Here is a 27,500-nt window from a genome sequence, read left to right as displayed (position 1 = left end):
CCTCCAACCTGCACGGGTTTCCTCCAACCTGCACGTGAAAAGACATGCATGCCAGGCACACACCCCCTGCCGTTACCCTTGACGACCACACATTTTACATTTAGTAATTTATCCAAAGCACGTACAGGTTCAGTACAACAGGTCAGCAGGAAGAAGGGTACAGCTCTGGCAGCTGAGTAGAAATGTTCGTCAATCAGTGTTGAACTTGGGTGCTACAGTCTTGAGTGCCTGGTAGTAAAGACATTATAGCCTATTCATTAGCATAGTAGGTAGTAATATAGCCGGTAAGGAGGATTATTTGTAGCAAAGTGCATGATAGTAGAAGACGGTACGACCGTGGTACTGGTATTAGAACTGGTGCTGTACTGTCTGCTGTCCACTGCTCCTGAATAGTTACAATTCTGATATAAAAACAAAGTAGCCTAAGGGGGCGGCTACGTGGCGTAGTGGGCAAGGCGCTCGCCACGAATGCGGAGACGCTGGGTTCGCCTGTTCGAGCCCAGCGCTCCACATTGCTTTCAGTTTAGCTGGCCGTCCGTACTAATACACATTGGCCGTATTAGGGGGTGGGAAACTGATGGGTGGGGATCGGGCGTTGTGGACAGCGACTCCTACAGGTCGGTTGGTGCGCCTGCGCAGTAGAATCAGGAAGTGTCGGGGCAGCGTGAGCCTCCCACTCGTTACTCCTCGCCACTGAGAGATCGAGCTGCGCAGGTGAAAAGATGCGACTGCTGTTACCTCAAGTACCGGAGGGGACTTGTGCTATGTATGACTTAGTCCACATTGCAGCCGGCTTGTGGGAGGCAAGAAACAGCGTCCGTGACAGGGGAGGGTTGAATTGGATGATACCAAATTGGGATGGGAGAAAATATAGAAAATGGGAGAAAAAGTGGATAAAAAAAAAAGTAGCCTACTTAGAAAATCAAGAGATTCGAAATTAATAATGTATGTTTGTCAGAACACATGCCATAGCCGCGCTTTGTGGGAATTATCACCACAGCTGTGACAGCTGTTTGACGATACAGTTGTGCATCATGTTATGTTATGGTTGTGTGTGTGTGTTACGCTGTTGTTGTAGCCCAATTACCTAGAAGCGCTCCACAGGAGACCTCTGTGAAGGTGTTCCCCAGGTACCAAGGCACAGACACACACACACACACACACACACACTGTCTCTCTCTCTGTCTCTCTCTCTCTCTCTCTCTGTCTGTCTCACTCTCTCCCTCTCTCTCTCACTCTGACTCGTTATGTCTCTCACTCTCACTCTTTCTTTATGTCTCTCAGTCTTTCCCTCTGTCATTCTATCGCTCTCTGTGTGTCTCACTTTCTCTCTCTGTCGCTCTCTGTCTCTCTCTCTCTGTCTCTTTCTCTGTCTCTCTCTCTGTGTCTCTCTTTCTCTTACTCTCTGTGTCTCTCTGTCTATATCTCTCGTTCTGTGTCTATTTCTCTCTGTATGCGTGTCTCTCTCTCTGTGTATCTCCTTCTCTTTGTCTCTTTCTCTTTTTTTCTCTCTCTCTCTCTCCTCTCTCTCTCTCTCTCTCTCTCTCTCTCTCTCTCTCTCTCTCTCTCTCTCTCTCTCTCTCTCTCTCTCTCTCTCTCTCTCTCTCTCTCTCTCTCTCTCTCTCTCTCTCTCTCTCTCTCTCTCTCTCTGTCTGTCTCTCTGTGTCTCTCTTTCTCTTTTTCTCTCTCTCTCTCTCTCTCTCTCTCTCTCTCTCTCTCTCTCTCTCTCTCTCTCTCTCTCTCTCTCTCTCTCTCTCTCTCTCTCTCTCTCTCTCTCTCTTTCCCTCTCCTCTCTCTCTCTCTCTCTTCCTCTCTCTCTCTCTCTCTCTCTCTCTCTCTCTCTCTCTCTCTCTCTCTCTCTCTCTCTCTCTCTCTCTCTCTCTCTCTCTCTCTCTCTCTCTCTCTCTCTCTCTCTCTCTCTTCCAGTCATCCTGTTTTCTCCAGACCAGCAGGTGTCCATGTCTCTGCTCTGCTTTGCACTAATCTGTTCCAATGAAGGATAATAAACACAAGGATGCCGAAAGCAGATGTTGGTGCCTAGAATCACAAGTGTGGTGGAAGTCTTTATGGAGACAAGTCTGCCCCCTGTGGTCACAAGTGTGGTGGAAGTCTTTATGGAGAGATGTTTGCCCCCTGTGGTCAGAGGGTCCTGGACGTCTTTATGGAGAGATGTTTGCCCCCTGTGGTCAGAAGGGTCCTGGACGTCTTTATGGAGAGATGTTTGCCCCCTGTGGTCAGAAGGGTCTGGAAGTCTTTATGGAGAGATGTTTGCCCCTGTGGTCAGAAGGGTCCTGGACGTCTTTATGGAGAGATGTTTGCCCCCTGTGGTCAGAAGGGTCCTGGAAGTCTTTATGGAGAGATGTTTGCCCCTGTGGTCAGAAGGGTCCTGGACGTCTTTATGGAGAGATGTTTGCCCCCTGTGGTCAGAAGGGTCCTGGACGTCTTTATGGAGAGATGTTTGCCCCCTGTGGTCAGAAGGGGAGTGTCTGGACTCTTTGCCTCATGACTTACAGTTTGAAAATCAGCAAATGTATTTGTAGCCCGAAATCACAAGTAATTGCCCCCATGGGCTTCACAGGTCAAGGAGAAACATCACAATAGATCCAGAATAAAAACCACCATGCAATTCACATATGCAACACCCCCAGACGTTAGGGTTTTGTTTGATTGATTGATTGATTGATTGATTGCTTGAAAACTTTATTAACAGATTGCAGAATTGGGTACAATACAGTACGGCTCAATACACACAATTGTTAAGGGGATTGCAGACCAGAGAAAGACTTTCGTCCTTGTTTACATCAGGGTCCCCATTTTCAATTCATAATGACATTTATGACATACACAATATACAGATATACAGATATAAAAATCTAATCTAATCATCTAATCTAAACTAATCATGACATTTATGACATACATGACATACAGATATGCAGTACTGTTACATTTGTGACATACAAGATATGCAAATATACAGTACTGTTAAACAGATCCTAACAGTAAATATATACATACGAGGGGGAGGGAACTGTACATTATTAGGGGAGGGGGGGTTCAGACATTTACGGGGGCCAGTTTCTAATTGCAGCCTCCCGTAGGTGCTCTTTGAGAGCGGTTTTGAAGGAGGGTAGGGATTCACATTTTTTACGGCTGTGGGTAGGGCGTTCCACATTTATGTGGCATAATTGCAAAATGTGTTTAGACCCTTGTTTGAGCCAAATCTGGGTTTAACATGATTTGTGGAGCTCCCTCTGGTGTTGTGGTCGTGGTATTCACTGACCTTTGGGAAGTATTTTGACATGTACATGGGTACCTTGGTCGTGTAGTGTATCTTGTAGACCAGGCCCATTGCAAGTTGCTGTACTCTGTCGTCTACTCTAAGCCATCCTAGGTTGTCAAAGTGGGCAGGGGTGAGGTGGGTTCTAGGAGTAAGGTCAAGCAGTAGTCTGACCAGTTTGTTTTGAGATGTTTGTAATTTTGTTTTTAGCGCCTTTGAGGTGCTTTGGTACCATGAGGTGCAAGCATAGTCGTAGTACCCTTGAATGAGTGCTCCTGCCAGAGTCTTCAGGGTATTATTGTTTACCAGAGAGGAGATCCGGTACAAGAATCAAGTTCTTTGGTTGACTTTTTTTTATTACATTGGATGCCATTTTGTCACAGGAGAGATTAGCCTGGATTAGGATGGAACCCAGGTAGGTAATTTCATTTTGGGGAGGGAGGAGAGAAACCTCAGAGGGGATCCTCCATCAGGATGTCAGTGATATCATAGTGTTGTAACCATGTAAACATAAAAAGAATGTAGAAGAAGAAGAAGAAGGAAAAAAAATACCAAAACTGGAGATAAGTGGTTTTCATCCAACAGCGACAATTTCCTCTCGGGCAGGGAGTGGATCTGATCTGATATGAATAGGTATGATTAAGCTGAGTCTGGAGTTCAATAACATGTTGGGAGTGGAGACATCTATTGTGAAAATATGTATTGTTTCATTGGGCTTACATCTTCTAGTGTATGATGAAATAGTGAAATGAGAATATTTCTCTGGGGGGGAAGGAGGACCCCTGGAGGTCCCCGGACCCCACATTGAGAACCACTGTCCCCCCCCCCCCCCCCCTGCTGTCATGTTAAACGGGCTTGTACTTCACTCCCTGTGGTCTCACTCAAAGGCCTACATGCTCAGCATTGCTCGGGGTGAAAGAACGGTATGACCTTAGTTACCAAAGTACTTTTTATTTTTCTTCTCCCAACTCATTGCAACACTTAGCCGTCATGTGACATGGTGTGGCTTTTCTTCTCAGCTGCTTTTGTGGCATAATATGTTGTGTACACACTATTATTTCGCACACTTTGTTTCATAAGCAGCTATTGTTTGGGCATTCGCTATGACCCACGCAGCAATCTGATCCAGGGTCGTTGGGTCATACTGGCCTGAGCTCCACACGGCTATTGAACATCAGGCTGGGGGCTAAAACGGGGGATCCGTGTCCGAGAATTTCCCCCAAATATTAGATTCAGATTCAGATTCAGATTTAATTGACATATGCAACAAGACAAGTACAATGTAATTCTCCATTTGCTCCACACACCATAAAGGAATAAAAAAGCAGTTAAGAATATGTATAGTAGGTATTTATTTATATACAATACACAATATACAATAAACAATAATAACACCTTGTACCAAAGGGCATCTCTGTCAAATCCAGGCACACATCAAGGTGACTAGATTCCCCGTCTTTTCACAACCCGAGAATGATGTTATCTCTAATGGGGGAAATGGTTGATATCTGGGTCATTCTTTGCCCAGTGATCTCAAAGAGGTTTATAGAAAGTAAGGGGACACTCTGTGTTATCAGTGGCGAAGACATGGTTTCCATAGCGACCCCTCTTCCTGGGAGTTGACCTTTTGGCTTTGCTCTGCTTGCCTGTTTGTTTCGACAGGTCACGGAGCTGGCGGGCTACACCGCGCGCGTCCACAACATGTTCCTGGTCTTCGGGGAGGTCCAGAGGGGCATCTACAAGCGCTCCTCCTCTCTGTCGGCCACGCCGGGAGTAGAGAAGAAGGCCAAGCCGGGGATGCACATAGAGGGGCCGCTGGAGATCAGAGGTGAGGGCACATAGAGGGGCCGCTGGAGATCAGAGGTGAGGGCACATAGAGGGGCCGCTGGAGATCAGAGGTGAGGGCACATAGAGGGGCCGCTGGAGATCAGAGGTGAGGGCACATAGAGGGGCCGCTGGAGATCAGAGGTGAGGGCACATAGAGGGGCCGCTGGAGATCAGAGGTGAGGGCACATAGAGGGGCCGCTGGAGATCAGAGGTGAGGGCACATAGAGGGGCCGCTGGAGATCAGAGGTGAGGGCACATAGAGGGGCCGCTGGAGATCAGAGGTAAGGGCACATAGAGGGGCCACTGGAGATCAGAGGTAAGGGCACATAGAGGGGCCACTGGAGATCAGAGGTAAGGGCACATAGAGGGGCCGCTGGAGATCAGAGGTAAGGGCACATAGAGGGGCCGCTGGAGATCAGAGGTAAGGGCGAGACCCCGGGAGTCTGACGGCCGTCGGCCATACTTACTGTTAACACACTCAGCGCCAGGGATTAGTCCTGATCCTTGTGGCTAACGTGCCATGTTTCCATAACATATTTTCACCGTGCGTCACTATGTTTGGAGAGCTATATCTATATTCTATATTATAGCTATGGAGACAATACTATAGTCGTTTGACAGTGACTTTCTTCCGTTGAACGTGCAAAAAAGAGATACTTTTTTCATGCATACGTTCGCGTGTTATCCCGTGGTAAATATAAGTATAGTTTAGGAGTGATCCGGGATAATTCCTGAAACGCTGAGTTATAGGGCGCTACGTGTATTCTACTATAAGCGTTCGCGTTTCTTGCCTGGACACGCTACTATTTCCAAATCAAATGTATATAATAGGTATTATGTTTCATCATAAATGCATGAAAGGGGGGGGGGGGGGGGGTAGTTTCTTTATGCTTTGATGGCCAGTAACGGCATTCGTGTTGAACACTACAGACGCTGATCAGCTGGATCGATATCAAAACATTGGTGGATCAAGCTGAAATTGATGTCAGATAGTCCTTACCTTTGGTCGGGGGTATTCCAAAAAGAATATTCCAATTGTCTGATCGCGATTTCCAGTATTGGTGTCCATCTTGTCCCAGACATAATTTGGCACAACTTATGGATCGAGTGTGCCAGATGTGTTTCGAAGTGGTCGGATGAAGCGATTTACTCGGCTCCGTCTAAATATAGCACCCGGAGACATTTGAGTGTAACACAGGGCGAGATATAAGGTTTCAAAGGGTGGGCGACACTGCCATCTGGCAGGATGTGGCCGGTATTACACTTTGGCGATCTCAAAATCCTTTCCTATGGCAACACTGAGGTCAGTGGATGAATAATGAATAAAAACATCTAACAAAAGAAAAAACTACCAAACCCCGAATTAAAACCTAATTTGTAGGGATGTCCGATATTATCGGCCTACCGATATTATCGGCCGATATCGGCATTAAAATGTGATATCGGAAAATATCGGTATCGGTTTTCCAAAAAAATAATAAAAAAAATATATATATATATTTCTTTACATTTCTATAACCTTTATTTACCCAGGCAAGCAAGTAAGAACAAATTCTGATTTTATTTATTGTCAAAAGTATGCATAATGTTATGTTAATTCCACAACAAGAGATATGTAATGTTAATTACCTGAAATTATTCCATTTTTTGGCGGGGGAAACCCTGCATATATCGGTATCGGTTGATATCGGTTGATATCGGTATCGGAAATTAAGAGTTGGACAATATCGATATATCGGTATCGGTAAAAAAGCCAATATCGAGCATCCCTACTAATTTGGGTGTAAGAGCTCACACAACCATGTTATGGCTTCATAAAGTCAGAGCCCCATTCATTGTCTATGGAGCAGCCCCAGATAGATAGATAATAGACAATATATACTGTAGATAGATAGATAGATAGATAGATAGATAGATAGATAGATAGATAGATAGATAGATAGATAGATAGATAGATAGATAGATAGATAGATAGATAGATAGATAGATAGAGAGAGAGAGAGAGAGAGAGAGAGAGAGAGAGAGAGAGAGAGAGAGAGAGAGAGAGAGAGAGAGAGAGAGAGAGAGAGAGAGAGAGAGAGAGAGAGAGAGAGAGAGAGAGAGAGAGAGAGAGAGAGAGAGAGAGAGAGAGAGAGAGAGAGAGAGAGATAGATAGATAGATAGATAGATAGATAGATAGATAGATAGATAGATAGATAGATAGATAGATAGATAGATAGATAGATAGATACAAATAATCTAATCTGATCTGATAGCATGTTTTCAGCCCGCCAGCCCTGAGACACTAACCTGTCATGTATTACAGGATATTTGTTGATGTATGTTATTGAATATTGACAGAATCCTAACTCTCTCTCTCTCTATCTCTCTAGGTAAAGTGATAGATGTGGACCAGGGCATTGTGTGTGAACGTGTCCCAATCATCACTCCCAATGGAGACGTCGTGGTGTCCAGTCTGAACTTCAAGGTGAGACTACTCTTATCAATCATCGGCTGATATCATTCCCTGTGTCCTGGCGGGCCTTTCAGCCATTGTGTGTAGAGTGATGTGTGCCTGGTGCCAGTGTATGGCAGCCATTGAGCCTGCGTAGCCCAAGGTTGGGTGCTACCAGTGGTGGTGAAGGAGGCCATTACCTCCCTACTTTGTGGAGAGTGAGTCTAGAGTCTAATGATCATTCATTCATTCATTCTCTGCTCTACTATACTCTACTCTACTCTGCTATACTATATTCTACTATACTCTACTGTACTTTACTGCAGTGGTTCCCAAAGTCGGGGTCGCGACCCAAAGGTGGGCCGCGAGCAGCCACGGGAGGGACGCGAGATGATTAAAAAAATAAATAAAAAAACATTTTCTTTATTTTTTTTTTCAGGCCACTGAACTTAGAAGCAGGCCAGGACAGTGTTTCTAGTTGTATTCTAAAATTCTATTCTAAAATGTGACTATATGGTTTTATATTAACTTAATAAATAAACAAAAACGAAAAATCTACTTATTTCAACGAACATTTCAAACTAAATAACAGATTATGCACATAAAACGCTGAAAACAACCGAAGCAACAATAGTATTTTAATGAGGCTATTATTATTATCATTATTATTTTGCAACAAGTTAGCCCTCTCATAAATAGCACATATAAATGAATAACTAACTTGAACTAACTTAATAGGATTGAAGTGATATTTGGCTTAAAAAATCGGTCGCCTGGCAAAATAAAAAATAAAAAGCCTGACGATGTGCATTGGGCCGCGGCTCTCTGACGCCTTATTTTCTGGGTCCCGGCCTGAAAAGTTTGGGAACCCCTGCTTTACTGTACCGTACTATTTTTTTTTATTTATTTATTATTATTATTATTATTTTTTTCTCCGGGCAGTCCGGCAGAGAGAGAGAGAGGAAGAACGGGAGATAGACGGGGGGAAGACATTCGGTTCAAAGGTCGCCGGGTCCGGGAGTCGAACCCGGGACGCCCGCGTGGCACCGCAGCGCTGTACAACGGTGCGCCACCCTGGTGCCCACTTTACTGTACTCTACTCTGCTCTACTCCAGTCTAGTACAGTCTCTCCACAGTCCACATACATGTCTCTGTTAGAGCCATATGAAATCCGTTAAATTTTTTTCCAAATTCCATTTAATTCTTTTCCAAATTTCGTTTTTTCCGTTTTAATATTTCAGAATTCTGTATTTTGCTTTGTACGCTCATTTTACCATCAGAAATAGTGTCTAATAAGTGGGAATGAATAAATGTCCACAATTTAATAAGATATAACAGTCCATTTAATAGGGCTGTCTTAAATACTTAGAAGCTTCGAAGCTTCGTTCGATGGGCATGGGATTAGAAAATAATAATTATATATATATATATTTTTGCAAAATCAACGCTGCCTCTCTTTGTTAATTACAACAAGCAATGCTGTTTGTTATTTAAGATGAGGACAAAGTTGAACAAAGTGCTGTACAAGTCCCACAACATAAAAGAAAGAAAAAGTTAAAAAAAAAAAATTAATTAAATTTTTTTATAGTTGATTCCATTTTTATTGCTCAATTCCGCAATTCCGTCCGTGATTCTGTGATCGCGGATTCCATATGGCTCTAATCTCTGTGATCTCTGTAGATGTAGTGCGTGGATATTAAAACAGATCTGTAACATCTGCCGACACAGTGAGTGCAGTGTTTTGAAGACAACAGAGGGAGCCTTTGGTGAACAACCTACATGGAACAACACACTCCCCCCGTTGACCCGTTCGTTCACGTAGAGCCTCTCTGACCCCGTAGCTGTGTTGAGTAAATGGTTGGCATGGCTGTGTGCTATGTTTAGATTTTACAACAGTTATGAAGGTATAGGGCTGGGCGATATAACGATAATGATAAATATCGCGATATATTTTAATAATCGATATCGAATATCGATTTTTTTATTTATTTTTTTATTTTATTTTTTGTGACCTGCAACAGGGCAGTTTTAAAACCAGAGACAGTGGACAGACTTGTCTTTCTTGCCTGCAACTTAAAGTAATGGCTTTGCTTGTCCAAATGACAATACTGACCAAATTGAGATTTCTTTTTCTCTTGTCCATTTATTTTGTTTGCTTTCTAATTTAAAATACAGTTTGAAACCGTCTGTACACAGTAGGCTATGTGTGCTAGCAGAACTAGACTCCAGTCACGAGTCACGGTGCACATGTGCAGTGGTTTGTCCACCAAAAAAGCGCCAAAAGATAGAAAAGAAACGAGCAGAGCCAGAACTGTTCAACTCCCCTGGAGCCACAGCCAGCAGAGAAGCCAGTTTACTTTAGCTTTCAAACCAGCTGCAGCCTGAGAACTGGAGTGTGAGGGGATGTAACACTAAAGATGGCGGCAACGACAAAGAATTGCTGCAAAATAAACATACATCTGTTGTTAAAAAAAAATGTTATTTTTATTTTTTTATTTTTTTATACTTATACAATTCAACTTATACAATTTCGATAATTATCAATATCGAGAAATATGATAACATTATCATATCGTTATCGCGATATGATTTTTTTCCATATCGCCCAGCCCTATGAAGGTATGACTTTTGATCGTGCCCACCGGCAGTCACCCTCTTGTATTGTGGTTTAAATTGTGTTATAATACCATCATGGTTTTATTTTAGTGGTACTACCGTGATTAATTTACACGTGGTAAAACTGAAATGACCATCAGTCTACCATGATACCTTTTTGTACCACGGGCATATTTTGGAGTACAACTCTTGGAAATGTACTCGGAATCTTGCAGCACCATAGGACCATTAGCTGTGTGGTGTATGCTAGTGTGGGACCATTAGCTGTGTGGTGTATGCTAGTGTTGGACCATTAGCTGTGTGGTGTATGCTAGTGTGGGACCATTAGCTGTGTGGTGTATGCTAGTGTGGGACCATTAGCTGTGTGGTGTATGCTAGTGTTGGACCATTAGCTGTGTGGTGTATGCTAGTGTGGGACCATTAGCTGTGTGGTGTATGCTAGTGTGGGACCATTAGCTGTGTGGTGTATGCTAGTGTGGGACCATTAGCTGTGTGGTGTATGCTAGTGTTGGACCATTAGCTGTGTGGTGTATGCTAGTGTGGGACCATTAGCTGTGTGGTGTATGCTAGTGTGGGACCATTAGCTGTGTGGTGTATGCTAGTGTTGGACCATTAGCTGTGTGGTGTATGCTAGTGTGGGACCATTAGCTGTGTGGTGTATGCTAGTGTGGGACCATTAGCTGTGTGGTGTATGCTAGTGTGGGACCATTAGCTGTGTGGTGTATGCTAGTGTGGGACCATTAGCTGTGTGGTGTATGCTAGTGTGGGACCATTAGCTGTGGTGTATGTTAGTGTGGGACCATTAGCTGTGTGGTGTATGCTGCTAGTGTGGGACCATTAGCTGTGTGGTGTATGCTAGGGTGGGACCATTAGCTGTGTGGTGTATGCTAGTGTGGGACCATTAGCTGTGTGGTGTATGCTAGTGTGGGACCATTAGCTGTGTGGTGTATGCTAGTGTGGGACCATTAGCTGTGTGGTGTATGCTAGTGTGGGACCATTAGCTGTGTGGTGTATGCTAGTGTGGGACCATTAGCTGTGTGGTGTATGCTAGTGTGGGACCATTAGCTGTGTGGTGTATGCTAGCGTGGGACCATTAGCTGTGTGGTGTATGCTAGCGTGGGACCATTAGCTGTGTGGTGTATGCTAGTGTGGGACCATTAGCTGTGTGGTGTATGCTAGTGTGGGACCATTAGCTGTGTGGTGTATGCTAGTGTGGGACCATTAGCTGTGTGGTGTATGCTAGTGTGGGACCATTAGCTGTGTGGTGTATGCTAGTGTGGGACCATTAGCTGTGTGGTGTATGCTAGTGTGGGACCATTAGCTGTGTGGTGTATGCTAGTGTGGGACCATTAGCTGTGTGGTGTATGCTAGTGTGGGACCATTAGCTGTGTGGTGTATGCTAGTGTGGGACCATTAGCTGTGTGGTGTATGCTAGTGTGGGACCATTAGCTGTGTGGTGTATGCTAGCGTGGGACCATTAGCTGTGTGGTGTATGCTAGTGTGGGACCATTAGCTGTGTGGTGTATGCTAGCGTGGGACCATTAGCTGTGTGGTGTATGCTAGTGTGGGACCATTAGCTGTGTGGTGTATGCTAGTGTGGGACCATTAGCTGTGTGGTGTATGCTAGTGTGGGACCATTAGCTGTGTGGTGTATGCTAGTGTGGGACCATTAGCTGTGTGGTGTATGCTAGTGTGGGACCATTAGCTGTGTGGTGTATGCTAGTGTGGGACCATTAGCTGTGTGGTGTATGCTAGTGTGGGACCATTAGCTGTGTGGTGTATGCTAGTGTGGGACCATTAGCTGTGTGGTGTATGCTAGTGTGGGACCATTAGCTGTGTGGTGTATGCTAGTGTGGGACCATTAGCTGTGTGGTGTATGCTAGTGTGGGACCATTAGCTGTGTGGTGTATGCTAGTGTGGGACCATTAGCTGTGTGGTGTATGCTAGTGTGGGACCATTAGCTGTGTGGTGTATGCTAGTGTGGGACCATTAGCTGTGTGGTGTATGCTAGTGTGGGACCATTAGCTGTGTGGTGTATGCTAGTGTGGGACCATTAGCTGTGTGGTGTATGCTAGTGTGGGACCATTAGCTGTGTGGTGTATGCTAGTGTGGGACCATTAGCTGTGTGGTGTATGCTAGTGTGGGACCATTAGCTGTGTGGTGTATGCTAGTGTGGGACCATTAGCTGTGTGGTGTATGCTAGTGTGGGACCATTAGCTGTGTGGTGTATGCTAGTGTGGGACCATTAGCTGTGTGGTGTATGCTAGTGTGGGACCATTAGCTGTGTGGTGTATGCTAGTGTGGGACCATTAGCTGTGTGGTGTATGCTAGTGTGGGACCATTAGCTGTGTGGTGTATGCTAGCGTGGGACCATTAGCTGTGTGGTGTATGCTAGTGTGGGACCATTAGCTGTGTGGTGTATGCTAGTGTGGGACCATTAGCTGTGTGGTGTATGCTAGTGTGGGACCATTAGCTGTGTGGTGTATGCTAGTGTGGGACCATTAGCTGTGTGGTGTATGCTAGTGTGGGACCATTAGCTGTGTGGTGTATGCTAGTGTGGGACCATTAGCTGTGTGGTGTATGCTAGTGTGGGACCATTAGCTGTGTGGTGTATGCTAGTGTGGGACCATTAGCTGTGTGGTGTATGCTAGCGTGGGACCATTAGCTGTGTGGTGTATGCTAGTGTGGGACCATTAGCTGTGTGGTGTATGCTAGTGTGGGACCATTAGCTGTGTGGTGTATGCTAGTGTGGGACCATTAGCTGTGTGGTGTATGCTAGCGTGGGACCATTAGCTGTGTGGTGTATGCTAGTGTGGGACCATTAGCTGTGTGGTGTATGCTAGTGTGGGACCATTAGCTGTGTGGTGTATGCTAGTGTGGGACCATTAGCTGTGTGGTGTATGCTAGTGTGGGACCATTAGCTGTGTGGTGTATGCTAGTGTGGGACCATTAGCTGTGTGGTAGGGGTGGGAATCGCGAATATTGCGATCTAATATATATATATATATTTTTTATCAATTTTTTTTTTTACTGCAAAGTAAAACTGTCAACATGTTTTATCTAATAAAAGAAAGTTCGGTCTGTTCATCTCACTTCAATAATTTCTATTGCAGAACGTGGTATTTTCTCAAGCAGACGGATGTCAACACTGTAATCTGTGTTGCATGTACCTGACAAACTGAACTGTTTGTATTACAGTCATATTCCAACTTAACTGAATGCACATGTGTGTGTGTGTGTGTGGACTACTGTACTATTACAGGTATTGAAATGAACAATGCAACTTCCTTATACATTAATTGAATAATTAAATATCGATACGTCCCTGTATCGATACGGTATCGCCACGCAAAGTATTGCGATACTACTACGTATCGATTTCCCCCCCCCACCCCTGCTGTGTGGTGTATGTTGATGTCTCCAGGACTGTCCTCTGTGGGCTCATTAGCTGTGTGCCGTGTAATTAGCGTGTTCAGAACTGTCCTCTGTGGGCTCATTAGCCGTGTGGTGTAATTAGCGTGTTCAGAACTAACTGTGTGGTGTAATTAGCGTGTTCAGAACTAACTGTGTGGTGTGTACCTGTAGGTTAGTCCAGGGTTCGCACAAGGTCATTGAAGTGCTTAAAGCGCTTGATTTTTTTTTTTTACAAAAGAAAGTCAAGGCCTGGAATTCCTTGAAAACAGCTCATTTTCTAACAACAAGGTGCTTAAAAAGTCCTTGAAATTCAAATCAATGTTCTGAATCAAGAAATCATATTTTCTTTTTTTTATCCACTTTTTCTCCCATTTTTCTATATTTTCTCCCATCCCAATTTCGTATCATCCAATTCAACCCTCTCCTGTCACGGACGCTGTTTCTTGCCTCCCACAAGCCGGCTGCAATGTGGACTAAGTCATACATAGCACAAGTCCCCTCCGGTACTTGAGGTAACAGCAGTCGCATCTTTTCACCTGCGCAGCTCGAGCTCTCAGTGGCGAGGAGTAACGCGTGGGAGGCTCACGCTGCCCCCGACACTTCCTGATTCTACTGCGCAGGCGCACCAACCGACCTGTAGGAGTCGCTGTCCACAACGCCCGATCCCCACCCATCAGTTTCCCACCCCCTAATACGGCCAATGTGTATTAGTATGAACGACCAGCTAAACTGAAAGCAATGTGGAGCGCTGGGCTCGAACAGGCGAGCCCAGCATCTCCGCATTCGTGGCGAGCGCCTTGCCCACTACGCCACGTAGCCGCCCAAGAAATCATATTTTCTTTGTTCTGTTTTAATACAAATCTGATCTGACCGTCTCGTGCGCTCTCTAACTGCTTCTCCTCACCTCTGAGCCGGTGTTACGTCATCTCTATCCGGTGTTTGTTGCAGGTGGAGGAAGGGATGCACCTGCTGATCACGGGGCCTAACGGCTGCGGCAAGAGCTCTCTCTTCAGGATCCTCAGTGGGCTGTGGCCGGTGTACGGTGGTCTGCTGCACAAACCCTCCCCCAAACACATGTTCTACATCCCTCAGAGGTACACACACACACACACACACACACACACACACACACACACACACACACACACACACACACACACACACACACACACACACACACACACACACACACACACACACATGTTCTACGTCCCTCAGAGGTACACACACACACACACACACACACACACACACACACACATGTTCTACATCCCTCAGAGGTACACACAGAGGCACACAAACACATGTTCTACGTCCCTCAGAGGTACACACACATCTGTGAACTTGAACTGTTTAGTTTTCCTGAAACCCCTTCAGTTATGTAACTTGGGTCCCATTGCTGTGCATGATGCCAGTCTGTCTGTCACACCCCCCCCCCCCCCCCCCCCGCAGCCACGACGTGTAACACTGCTCTCTAGAATTCTGTCACAACAGACACTGCAGGTAACCTAACCCAGAGGAACATGACCTTAGTGTGCGTGTGCGTGCGTGTGTGTGTGTGTGCGTGTGCGTGTGCGTGTGTGTGTGTGTGTGTGTGCGTGTGTGTGTGTGTGTGTGAAGAGAAACCAGAGCCGTGACCACAGTGAAATATTCACCACGGCCTTCATCCACACCTCGCTGGGTTATCAACTGAAACCCTCTGGATGCTGTTGATCCTGCAGGTCAACTGACTCCAGGCGATCGCTGTCGCTTCATACTGTCATTCCAAGAAAACCCACAATCCTCATCATCACAATGATTTCTTTGCAAAACAATGGAGTTCTATGACTTCTGGATATGACCTATAATCGGGTGTGCATGGTTGGTTTTAGTCTTTTTTTGTATATTATGTTGAAAAAAATAAATCAATTACACCAGCCTTAATATCCTTTGAGGGGACATCAGCGTTTGGCCAGTGCATGTGCTTGATTTAAAGGACCGCGCCAACATTATGGGAAATGTGCTTACCCTCTTCTCCAGGGTCAGACAAGAAGATAGATACCAGTTTCCTCTGCGTTCAGTAGAAAGCTATCCGGCTGCAAGCTAGCCTAGCTTAGCACAAATGAATGGAAGCGGATACGGACCACTAGCCTAGCTTAAAGCTCTGGGAGAGGTGTTTTTTGCCTACAGCTAGGCCATTACCTTAATCCAAACTTTAACCCTAACCATAACTGTTAACCGTCTGTAGTGTGGTAGTGAAACGTTAACCGTCTGTAGTGTGGTAGTGAAACGTTAACCTTCTGTAGTGTGGTAGTGAAAGAGTTAACCTTCTGTAGTGTGGTAGCGAAAGGTTAACCGTCTGTAGTGTCGTAGTGAAAGGTTAACCTTCTGTAGTGTGGTAGTGAAAGGGTTAACCGTCTGTAGTGTGGTAGTGAAAGGTTAACCTTCTGTAGTGTGGTAGTGAAAGGTTAACCTTCTGTAGTGTGGTAGTGAAAGGTTAACCGTCTGTAGTGTGGTAGCGAAAGGTTAACCGTCTGTAGTGTGGTAGTGAAAGGTTAACCTTCTGTAGTGTGGTAGTGAAAGTGTTAACCTTCTGTAGTGTGGTAGTGAAAGGGTTAACCTTCTGTAGTGTGGTAGTGAAAGTGTTAACCTTCTGTAGTGTGGTAGTGAAAGGTTAACCTTCTGTAGTGTGGTAGTGAAAGGTTAACCATCTGTAGTGTGGTAGTGAAAGGTTAACCATCTGTAGTGTGGTAGTGAAAGGGTTAACCATCTGTAGTGTGGTAGTGAAAGGTTAACCATCTGTAGTGTGGTAGTGAAAGGTTAACCATCTGTAGTGGTGTGGTAGTGAAACGTTAACCGTCTGTAGTGTGGTAGTGAAAGGTTAACCTTCTGTAGTGTGGTAGTGAAAGGGTTAACCTTCTGTAGTGAGGTAGTGACAGGTTAACCGTCTGTAGTGTGGTAGTGAAAGGTTAACCTTCTGTAGTGTGGTAGTGAAAGGGTTAACCGTCTGTAGTAGTGTGGTAGTGAAAGGTTAACCCTTCTGTAGTGTGGTAGTGAAAGGTTAACCATCTGTAGTGTGGTAGTGAAAGGCTAACCATCTGTAGTGTGGTAGTGAAAGGGTTAACCTTCTGTAGTGTGGTAGTGAAAGGGTTAACCTTCTGTAGTGTGGTAGTGAAAGGGTTAACCTTCTGTAGTGTGGTAGTGAAAGGGTTAACCTTCTGTAGTGTGGTAGTGAAAGGGTTAACCTTCTGTAGTGTGGTAGTGAAAGGTTAACCTTCTGTAGTGTGGTAGTGAAAGGTTAACCTTCTGTAGTGTGGTAGTGACAGGTTAACCTTCTGTAGTGTGGTAGTGAAAGGGTTAACCGTCTGTAGTGTGGTAGTGAAAGGTTAACCCTTTGTAGTGTGGCAGTGAAAGGGTTAACCATTAACCAAACCATAACCATAGCATGGTTTGTGTGGGTAGTGTAGAGGTGAAACCGCTGGTTCGAGCCCCGGGTGCTGTATGTATGTATTTCCTATTTCTTTTTGTTATCGCTCCCTGGTGGTTGTGCACCGCAACTGCACTTTCTCATCTGCGTGTCCTTTTCACGCAGTCATAACCTTTTTTGCACGACGCAGACACTTGAGTGTATTTCACGCGTGGTCATGATAAATGGTTGGACATTATATATATATATATATATTAGAGGTGGGCATAGATAAATTTTTTTAATCTAGATGAATCTATCTGCAATCCTGGATTTAATCTAGATTAATCTAGATTAAAATGGCTAAAAAAATAAAAATAAAAAACCTGCCGAAGGCATTCAAAATATGTGTGTTCTACCCAAATAATGACCAGAAGTAAGTCCTTACTTTTACTTTCCTCCTTATGTTTCTCAGGCCAGGTGGCCCATTACACCATCTCCCGTTTCCAAAATGCATTACAGACTGTTTGAAAAAGCTGTTTTGCTATGATAATTGGTAATGAAATATCAAAATAATGTTCAATAAGATGTACTTGTGTTTAATAAGTTGTTTTATTCAGAAGTTAACACAAATAAATAATATTACCAGTACAGTACAGTATCTAGCACACTCTCAGGAGCAAAACAGAAAGAAGCATTTCAAACTTGAACTATGTGACATGGGTTATCGATCAGACCGCGGGGTGGACGGACCTGAATCAGTTTCTAAATGGGTCACAGAGCCACAGAGCTGCTCCTGGGTGTAAAGTCGGCCTTCTCCCTCCGGCGGCGCTGTGAATATTTTATGTGGGAGACGGGGACGAGACACGGAGCCCACCTGCCTGCTGTAACCAGACCCCCCCCCATGTGCATCATATACAATGGAAGGAGAACAGACGCCTTTCTTCTCGAGCCTTTGCTTCCTAAGTGTCTAAACGCACACGCACCTGCTGTCGAGACTTCCTTTCTTCAGTGTCTGTGGCACTTGATGAAACGAGAGGTCAGCACAAGGAGCGACAGCGACCAGGGGCAGCGCTTCTGTGATGTGTTTAAGTCACAGTGAAGTGTTTAAGTCACAGTGAAGTGTTTAAGTCACAGTGAAGTGTTTAAGTCACAGTGATGTGTTTAAGTCACAGTGAAGTGTTTAAGTCACAGTGGTGTGTTTAAGTCACAGTGATGTGTTTAAGTCACAGTGATGTGTTTAAGTCACAGTGGTGTGTTTAAGTCACAGTGATGTGTTTAAGTCACAGTGATGTGTTTAAGTCACAGTGAAGTGTTTAAGTCACAGTGGTGTGTTTAAGTCACAGTGGTGTGTTTAAGTCACAGTGAAGTGTTTAAGTCACAGTGGTGTGTTTAAGTCACAGTGAAGTGTTTAAGTCACAGTGAAGTGTTTAAGTCACAGGGAAGTGTTTAAGTCACAGTGAAGTGTTTAAGTCACAGTGAAGTGTTTAAGTCACAGTGGTGTGTTTAAGTCACAGTGAAGTGTTTAAGTCACAGTGATGTGTTTAAGTCACAGTGATGTGTTTAAGTCACAGTGGTGTGTTTAAGTCACAGTGAAGTGTTTAAGTCACAGTGATGTGTTTAAGTCACAGTGAAGTGTTTAAGTCACAGTGAGGTGTTTAAGTCACAGTGGTGTGTTTAAGTCACAGTGATGTGTTTAAGTCACAGTGATGTGTTTAAGTCACAGTGAAGTGTTTAAGTCACAGTGAAGTGTTTAAGTCACAGTGATGTGTTTAAGTCACAGTGAAGTGTTTAAGTCACAGTGATGTGTTTAAGTCACAGTGAAGTGTTTAAGTCACAGTGATGTGTTTAAGTCACAGTGGTGTGTTTAAGTCACAGTGATGTGTTTAAGCCACAGTGATGTGTTTAAGTCACAGTGAAGTGTTTAAGTCACAGTGAAGTGTTTAAGTCACAGTGAAGTGTTTAAGTCACAGTGGTGTGTTTAAGTCACAGTGATGTGTTTAAGTCACAGTGATGTGTTTAAGTCACAGTGAAGTGTTTAAGTCACAGTGATGTGTTTAAGTCACAGTGAAGTGTTTAAGTCACAGTGAAGTGTTTAAGTCACAGTGATGTGTTTAAGTCACAGTGGTGTGTTTAAGTCACAGTGAAGTGTTTAAGTCACAGTGATGTGTTTAAGTCACAGTGAAGTGTTTAAGTCACAGTGATGTGTTTAAGTCACAGTGGTGTGTTTAAGTCACAGTGAAGTGTTTAAGTCACAGTGAAGTGTTTAAGTCACAGTGAAGTGTTTAAGTCACAGTGAAGTGTTTAAGTCACAGTGAAGTGTTTAAGTCACAGTGGTGTGTTTAAGTCACAGTGAAGTGTTTAAGTCACAGTGATGTGTTTAAGTCACAGTGATGTGTTTAAGTCACAGTGGTGTGTTTAAGTCACAGTGAAGTGTTTAAGTCACAGTGATGTGTTTAAGTCACAGTGAAGTGTTTAAGTCACAGTGAGGTGTTTAAGTCACAGTGGTGTGTTTAAGTCACAGTGATGTGTTTAAGTCACAGTGATGTGTTTAAGTCACAGTGAAGTGTTTAAGTCACAGTGAAGTGTTTAAGTCACAGTGATGTGTTTAAGTCACAGTGAAGTGTTTAAGTCACAGTGATGTGTTTAAGTCACAGTGAAGTGTTTAAGTCACAGTGATGTGTTTAAGTCACAGTGGTGTGTTTAAGTCACAGTGATGTGTTTAAGTCACAGTGATGTGTTTAAGTCACAGTGAAGTGTTTAAGTCACAGTGAAGTGTTTAAGTCACAGTGAAGTGTTTAAGTCACAGTGGTGTGTTTAAGTCACAGTGATGTGTTTAAGTCACAGTGATGTGTTTAAGTCACAGTGAAGTGTTTAAGTCACAGTGATGTGTTTAAGTCACAGTGAAGTGTTTAAGTCACAGTGAAGTGTTTAAGTCACAGTGATGTGTTTAAGTCACAGTGGTGTGTTTAAGTCACAGTGAAGTGTTTAAGTCACAGTGATGTGTTTAAGTCACAGTGAAGTGTTTAAGTCACAGTGAGGTGTTTAAGTCACAGTGGTGTGTTTAAGTCACAGTGATGTGTTTAAGTCACAGTGATGTGTTTAAGTCACAGTGAAGTGTTTAAGTCACAGTGAAGTGTTTAAGTCACAGTGATGTGTTTAAGTCACAGTGAAGTGTTTAAGTCACAGTGATGTGTTTAAGTCACAGTGAAGTGTTTAAGTCACAGTGAAGTGTTTAAGTCACAGTGATGTGTTTAAGTCACAGTGAAGTGTTTAAGTCACAGTGAAGTGTTTAAGTCACAGTGATGTGTTTAAGTCACAGTGGTGTGTTTAAGTCACAGTGAAGTGTTTAAGTCACAGTGAAGTGTTTAAGTCACAGTGAAGTGTTTAAGTCACAGTGAAGTGTTTAAGTCACAGTGGTGTGTTTAAGTCACAGTGAAGTGTTTAAGTCACAGTGATGTGTTTAAGTCACAGTGGTGTGTTTAAGTCACAGTGAAGTGTTTAAGTCACAGTGGTGTGTTTAAGTCACAGTGGTGTGTTTAAGTCACAGTGAAGTGTTTAAGTCACAGTGATGTGTTTAAGTCACAGTGGTGTGTTTAAGTCACAGTGATGTGTTTAAGTCACAGTGGTGTGTTTAAGTCACAGTGAAGTGTTTAAGTCACAGTGATGTGTTTAAGTCACAGTGAAGTGTTTAAGTCACAGTGGTGTGTTTAAGTCACAGTGAAGTGTTTAAGTCACAGTGATGTGTTTAAGTCACAGTGGTGTGTTTAAGTCACAGTGAAGTGTTTAAGTCACAGTGGTGTGTTTAAGTCACAGTGGTGTGTTTAAGTCACAGTGGTGTGTTTAAGTCACAGTGAAGTGTTTAAGTCACAGTGGTGTGTTTAAGTCACAGTGATGTGTTTAAGTCACAGTGGTGTGTTTAAGTCACAGTGATGTGTTTAAGTCACAGTGAAGTGTTTAAGTCACAGTGATGTGTTTAAGTCACAGTGAAGTGTTTAAGTCACAGTGAAGTGTTTAAGTCACAGTGATGTGTTTAAGTCACAGTGGTGTGTTTAAGTCACAGTGATGTGTTTAAGTCACAGTGGTGTGTTTAAGTCACAGTGGCTGCGGTTACATGGTGACTTTTAATTCCGAATTATAACTTCGGAATCAAATCATTCGGATGTAAAAAAAAATCATGCGAGTTTACATGTCAAATCTTAATTCCGACAAGGTGTTTACATGAAAGTCACTGTCTAATCGGGAGTTTTCGAGTCATCGTAAGGTTTGGGCCTTGGAAGGCTTCTGATTGGGTAAACGTAAACAGGATGTTAACGTCATTACGTTTACCAGAAGTAAACAAACAGCTGCGACCGGTATTCTCAGCTACTGTGCTAGCGTACCAAACAACATTAACCAGACTCTCGGTGTGTCTATTCTGCTAACGTTAAAGGCCTCTAAATGCTACAGCAACTTCAAAGCAACTGCACCACAACATCGACAAAGCAAAGGTGTTGCAGGCCTTTATGCTTCTGCAACATCGACGCACAGCCTATGTAACATTGTACCCCGTATGTAGCAACCCATTGATAACAAGCAGACAAATAAGCATCATTTTTACTTCCGGGCGGGGGGTTTCAAAATAAAAGAGCGACGTCTAAAAGCACCGTAAATACGTTTATTCTTTACAATATCTAATATATATATCTATACACGAACCTAAACTAATCTAAAGTTAGTTTAGGTTCGTGCTAACGTTAGATAATGTACAAAATAAACCTATTTACGGTGCTTTTAGACGTCGCTCTTTTATTTTGAAATCCCCCGACGGAAGTATTATAGTGTCTGTTGCTAGCAGCTTCACTTTTGCCGGCCGGTTCTGTGCTTTTTCTAGCTAACGTATCATCATTCGTTTCCAAAGGAGAGGAGAGAAAGACCGCGGCTCACATGCAGCTCAAACTACCTGTTGGAATAAATTAATTGATTGATGTTTAACTTGTCCCTGTGTGTGTCCAGTCATTTCGACTAGCAAACGTTGTATCTAACGTTACCTCAGGATACCATTGTATTTAGTTGGTTAGCTATGTAGCTATTTTGTGGATAGCATTTTGTATAGCATCAATACTAGCTGGCTGGCTACAGCTTTATTTACTAAATTATGGAGGCTTTTTAATCGTCAAGGTAAGAGAGGATTCGTCATGATCAACTGAAGGCGTATGCTATGGAACAATATGTGCCCCTGTTCGCGATCATCTATGTGTACTGTAGCCTATGCGCGATCATGTGCAGAAAGACCGGGGGGAACTAATTCCGAAAAAGCGTTTACATGGACAGAAAAAGCTTTAATTCGGAATGATAAACGGAATAAACCGGCCACTTACATCGGAATGGATTTTATTTCGGAATGGCCATTTTCATTCGGAATTAAGTATTTTCAGATGTTTACATGATAACTTTAAATAGGATTTAACGTTAATTCCGAATGAAAAGGGGAATAAACTGTCCATGTAAACGCAGCCAGTGAAGTGTTTAAGTGGCGGAGATGATACTCTTTCTATCCTTAAAGGGGCACTTCACCAAAAAGAACTAAAACAATGCTGATTTAATTTTAATCTCAGACTCACACACATCCAAAAACTCTAAACATTTGGTTTTGACAGTTATTGGGGGTAAATTAGTTTGTCAATGGTCACCGGTGATGTCATTGGGGGACATTGAACATCACTGGGGGCCATAATTGGAAGTCGTATAACTTTTTTTAAAGATACATAATATGTCCCCTTAAAAATTGTGTGTGTGTGTGTGTGTGTGTGTGTGTGTGTGTGTGCGTGCCCAGGCCCTACATGTCCATTGGCTCTCTTCGGGACCAGGTGATCTACCCGGACTCAGTGGAGGACATGGCTACCAGGAGCCTCGGCGACAAAGACCTGGAAGCCATCTTGGATATAGTCAACCTCAACCACATAGTGACCAGAGAAGGAGGTAAGACTTGTCATCACAAGGTCCTGCTTGTCTGCTTTCTTCTACGCAACAAGGACACTGTCACCACCTTTGTGTTTCCCACGTCCTACGTTCACGCGACACGGTATCTAGCGAGGGATATGTACGCCTTTCAAGCTCCGCCCACTTTAGATGAAGGGCACCAGGTTGTCGGGAGTGCCCTTGACATCTGTCCACTAAATGTAGAGCCATATGAAATCCGTTTAATTTGTTTCCAAATTCCATTGAATTTTTTTCCAAATTCGTTTTTTTTTCGTTTTAATATTTCAGAATTCTGTATTTTGCTTTGTACGCTCATTTTACCATCAGAAATAGTGTCTAATAAGTGGGAATGAATAAATGTCCACAATTTAATAAGATATAACAGTCCATTTAATAGGGCTGTCTTAAATACTTCGAAGCTTCGAAGCTTCGTTCGATGGGCATGGGATTCGAATATGAAAATTAAATTTGATTATTAAAATAAAAAATTATATTTATTTTTGCAAAATCAACTCTGCATCTCTTTGTTAACTACAAAAAGCAATGCTGTTTGTTATTTAAGATGAGGTCGGACTCGGCACTGACAGATTTGTGTTCATTGTGCTGCTTTTATAAAGCCTCAAATGACGGCTTACAATATTTCATGAAAGCAAAGTGTTTTGTTTGTCTAAGATTTAAAAAGGTTTAAACTTTACAGCACTGACAAAGTTGAACAAAGTGCTGTACAAGTCCCACAACAAAAACAATTCCGCGATTCCGTCCGCGCTTTACAATTGTGTAGGGCTGTACCGAATGTCATTCTTTTTACATTCGAAGCTTCTATTGACGTTTTCGAATGAAGCTTCGAATGTCTGCCGTCATATTTGAACTCATTCAGCGCCAGCTATTATCCCCATCCCTGTAGTCAATGGGCCACGCTTTAAAAGATAGGCATTTTCACTGTGCGTCACGATGTTTGCAGAGCTATATCTATATTCTATATTATAGCTATGGAGACAATACGATGGCTCATTTGACAGTCACTATCTCTCGTCCAACATGTAAAAAATAGTAAATCTTTTCATGTATGCGTTTGCGTGTTATCCCGTGGTGAATATTGTATAGTTTCAGAGTGATCCGTGCTAATTCCTGGAAGCTGAGTTATGGAGCGCTGTGTGCATTTTACGAAAGTCGTTTGCGTTGCTCGCCTGGACACGATACTATTTCCAAATCAAAAGTATATAATAGGTATTATGTTTCATCATGAAGGCATCAAAGGGAGCGGGGGGTCGTTTTGTGATGCTCTGATCGTCAGCAACGGCATACGTTTTGAATACTACATACGTTGATCGTTGCGATCGATGTGAAATCATTGTAGGATCAAAGTAGGATTGATGTCATATAGTCCTTACTTTTGCTAGGAGGTATTGCAAAAAGAATATTCCAATTGTCTGATCGTGATTTCCAGTATTGATGTCCATCGGGTCCCTGACATGAAATGGAACAAACTATGCATGAAGTGTGCTGAACGCGTTCCAAAGTGCTCGGATGAAGCCTTACACTTGCCCGGGTACTATTTCTCCGCCCGGACCAATGTAACACACAGTGTGAAATAAGGTTTCAAAAGGTAGGCAATACTGCCACCTAGCAGGATTCGGCCGGAATTGCAATATCTGGGTCTCAGAATGAGTCCCAATGATACACAGAGGTCCGTGAGACTGTATAGAATAAAAAAATCGAAAAAAATTAAAAAGGATCTAAAAACGAGTTAACTCGTTATTGGCGCTCAGCGGTTGGCGGGCAATAACGAGTAAACTTGGGATTGGCGCTGATTGAGTTAAGACGTAATCATAAAAGAAAGAAAATTATATATATATATATTTTTTTATATAACTTTCTTTAGAAAGCTATTTGGCTGCATGTTAGCCTAGCTTAGCACAATGAATGGAAGCGGACATGGCCGGTTAGCCTTCGGGGGAGGTGTTAGTTGGACAATGCCTAGGCTGTCCGCTTCCATTCATTGTGCTAAGCTAGGCTAACGTGCAGCCAGATAGCTTTCTACTGAACGCACAGAGAAGAAACTGGTATCTATCTTCTTGTCTCTCTCTGGAGAAGACGGTAAGCTAATTTCCCAAAATGTTGCCGTGTTCCTTTGAAGCCGAATTACGACTGGAATATCTATAATTCGCATAATAAGACGCCCGGACTACGTCTGCTAACCTCAGCCACTGATGTGATGTCGTTGCTTTGATTTGTACACGGAGTCGGTTGAGTCTCCACAGTAATTGGCAGCCGCTCTCCTCTCACGGCCAAACAAGCACAGCTTTTCTTCCCCCCCCCCTAACTGCTTAGTGCCCAAATAAGGTTTAAACGTATGAATGGTTGCATTTTCCCCAGTGTGTTGAGGCCAAGGGTCCACACACACACACACACACACACACACACACACACACACACACACACACACACACACACACACACACACACACACACACACACACACACACACAGATAGATCCACATAATTACGTTACCGAGCTAATCCTGATTTGCTGATACTGAGCTCCATGCAGTTTCAGAGGTTTATGGCCTTAAGGAGTGCTTTTGAGTTTCTAATACCAAAATTTGCTTAATACCGTATATGAAAAATGTCAAGGTAGGCCGAGGCCTCTCTCTCTGCCCTGATGAAGCAGAGCGTGTCCGTACCTGCTCCCATTAATTTGTGCTAAGCTAGACTAGCTTGCAGCCGGATAGGAATTTGGTGTCTATCTTCTTAAGCTTCCTTTAAATAGTGGCTTATTATTACTGTAACTTTTCTTTTGAGGTTTATATATATGATATGAACTAGAGAACTACGGAGTCTAGAGCTGTTCATTAGATAGATAGATCACTATGAATTGAAAATGGGGGACCCCGATGTAAACAAGACAAAACGTCTTTCTCTGGTCTGCATCCAATTGTGTGTATTGAGCCGTACTGTATTGTACCCCCATTCTGCAATCTGTTAAATAAAGTTTTCATCCATTCATTCACAGTGGTTTAGGTCAATCACCATGAGAGCTAAGATGGGGGGGGGGGGCTTTCCCCAGAGCGTGGGATGTTCTAATTTTGAGCGGTATTCTAGATTAACCTCCATATTGACTGACCGGCTGGTGTGTTTACAGGCTGGGACGCTGAGCTGGACTGGAAGGACGTCCTGTCCGGAGGGGAGAAGCAGAGGATGGGCATGGCCCGCATGTTCTACCACAAGTAAGACGTTACATATTGTCACATCATCAGCAAACACAAGGATCACCGGTCTATATATGAGTGTTTAGCATGTTTACTCATCAGCACACATACCTCTTTACCCCTGACTATTTATTTTAGTTTGTTTGTCTACTTTTATTTTTTAATGCAAATGTTATGGTTATTATAACCCGGCATAGAATTATATAGAAGGAGCCTACCCAAAATTATCTCCTGGTCTCGCTAACAAATTCATAGCTCCTTCATATTCCTTCATACTCTCTTTGAAGAAGATTACTTTTATTGTCAATGTACACAAGGCAATTGAAATGTGTCTTTTTGCATATATCCCCCCCAGTTACACACAGTCGCCCACACATTTCACCAGCGAGGTCAGAGTGCAGAGTGGTCACCCTTCTGTCACCAGCTCACAGCTGGAATACACCCTCCTGACAGTAGCGGGGATCGAACCGGCAACCTTTTGCTTACTAGCCGGTAGGGCTGGGCGATATGGCCTAAAAATAAATCCCTGATTATTTTCTTTTTTTTAATCCGATTTACGATTTTAAATCGATTTTTTTCTCTTGAGAGCTAAAAAAAAAAAAGAAAAAAAAATATCAAACCAAGATGAATGTCCCTATTGGGATTGAAGTGCAAACCCTAACTTTCACCAATCTTCACTTAAAAATATTTTTATAATAATAATATAATATATATAATATATATAATATAATATAAAATATATATACCGGTATATATATATATATATATATATATATATATATATATATATATATATATATAATATATATATATATATATATAATATAATATATAAAAGGTTACTCTTGATCAAACAAAGATGAATATCCCTATTGGGATTAATAGTGCAATAACCTGCTTTTTCACCAAACTTCACTTAAAACAAATAAAAGATGCCTCTTGATCATCAAAACAAGAATGAATTTCCGGATGCGGAGCTAATGATGCTAATGATGGAGCATCGCCGTCGGTTGTGTGATAGTAAAGGGTTAACCTTCTGTCGTGTGGCAGTGAAAGAATCTAAATGCAAATATGTTACTTCCGGTTCCAGAACCGGAAGTTAGGAACCGGTTCCTGTTAGAACCGGTTTCCGGTGCCCAACCCTAACTAACTAACACCCTACTGTCCTCTAAAACAGTTGCCCTCAAAACCCACCTTTCCATTCTTGCTTTCGACCACTAACTGTTTTTGATTAGTTTCGTTCTGTCTTTTGTCGCTTACATTGTAAAGTGTCTTTGAGCACCGTAAGAGCGCTATATAAATGTAATCTATTATTATTATTATTATTATTATTATTATTATTATTATTATTATTATTATTATTATTATTACTA

General features: G+C 43.0%; 1 protein-coding gene across 1 annotated transcript in view; it reads left to right on the top strand.

Annotated features, from left to right (window-relative positions):
* abcd2 (ATP-binding cassette, sub-family D (ALD), member 2) overlaps positions 1-26,149 on the top strand; it is a gene marked incomplete at its 3' end in the record, with an annotated part of 52,397 nt that extends 26,248 nt beyond the window's left edge. The window contains exons 5-9 of the mRNA XM_084330196.1: positions 4,943-5,108; positions 7,480-7,574; positions 14,520-14,665; positions 22,772-22,917; positions 26,061-26,149. Coding sequence (XP_084186322.1) covers positions 4,943-5,108; positions 7,480-7,574; positions 14,520-14,665; positions 22,772-22,917; positions 26,061-26,149 — 642 coding nt within the window. The remainder of the gene's footprint in view (positions 1-4,942; positions 5,109-7,479; positions 7,575-14,519; positions 14,666-22,771; positions 22,918-26,060) is intronic.
* Between the last annotated feature and the right edge of the window lie 1,351 nt (positions 26,150-27,500).

This window comes from Notolepis coatsorum, assembly GCF_963971535.1.
Source record: "Notolepis coatsorum genome assembly, chromosome: 15".
In the NCBI taxonomy this organism is placed as follows: Eukaryota; Metazoa; Chordata; class Actinopteri; order Aulopiformes; family Paralepididae; genus Notolepis; species Notolepis coatsorum.
This window is presented reverse-complemented; position numbering and strand designations above follow the sequence as displayed.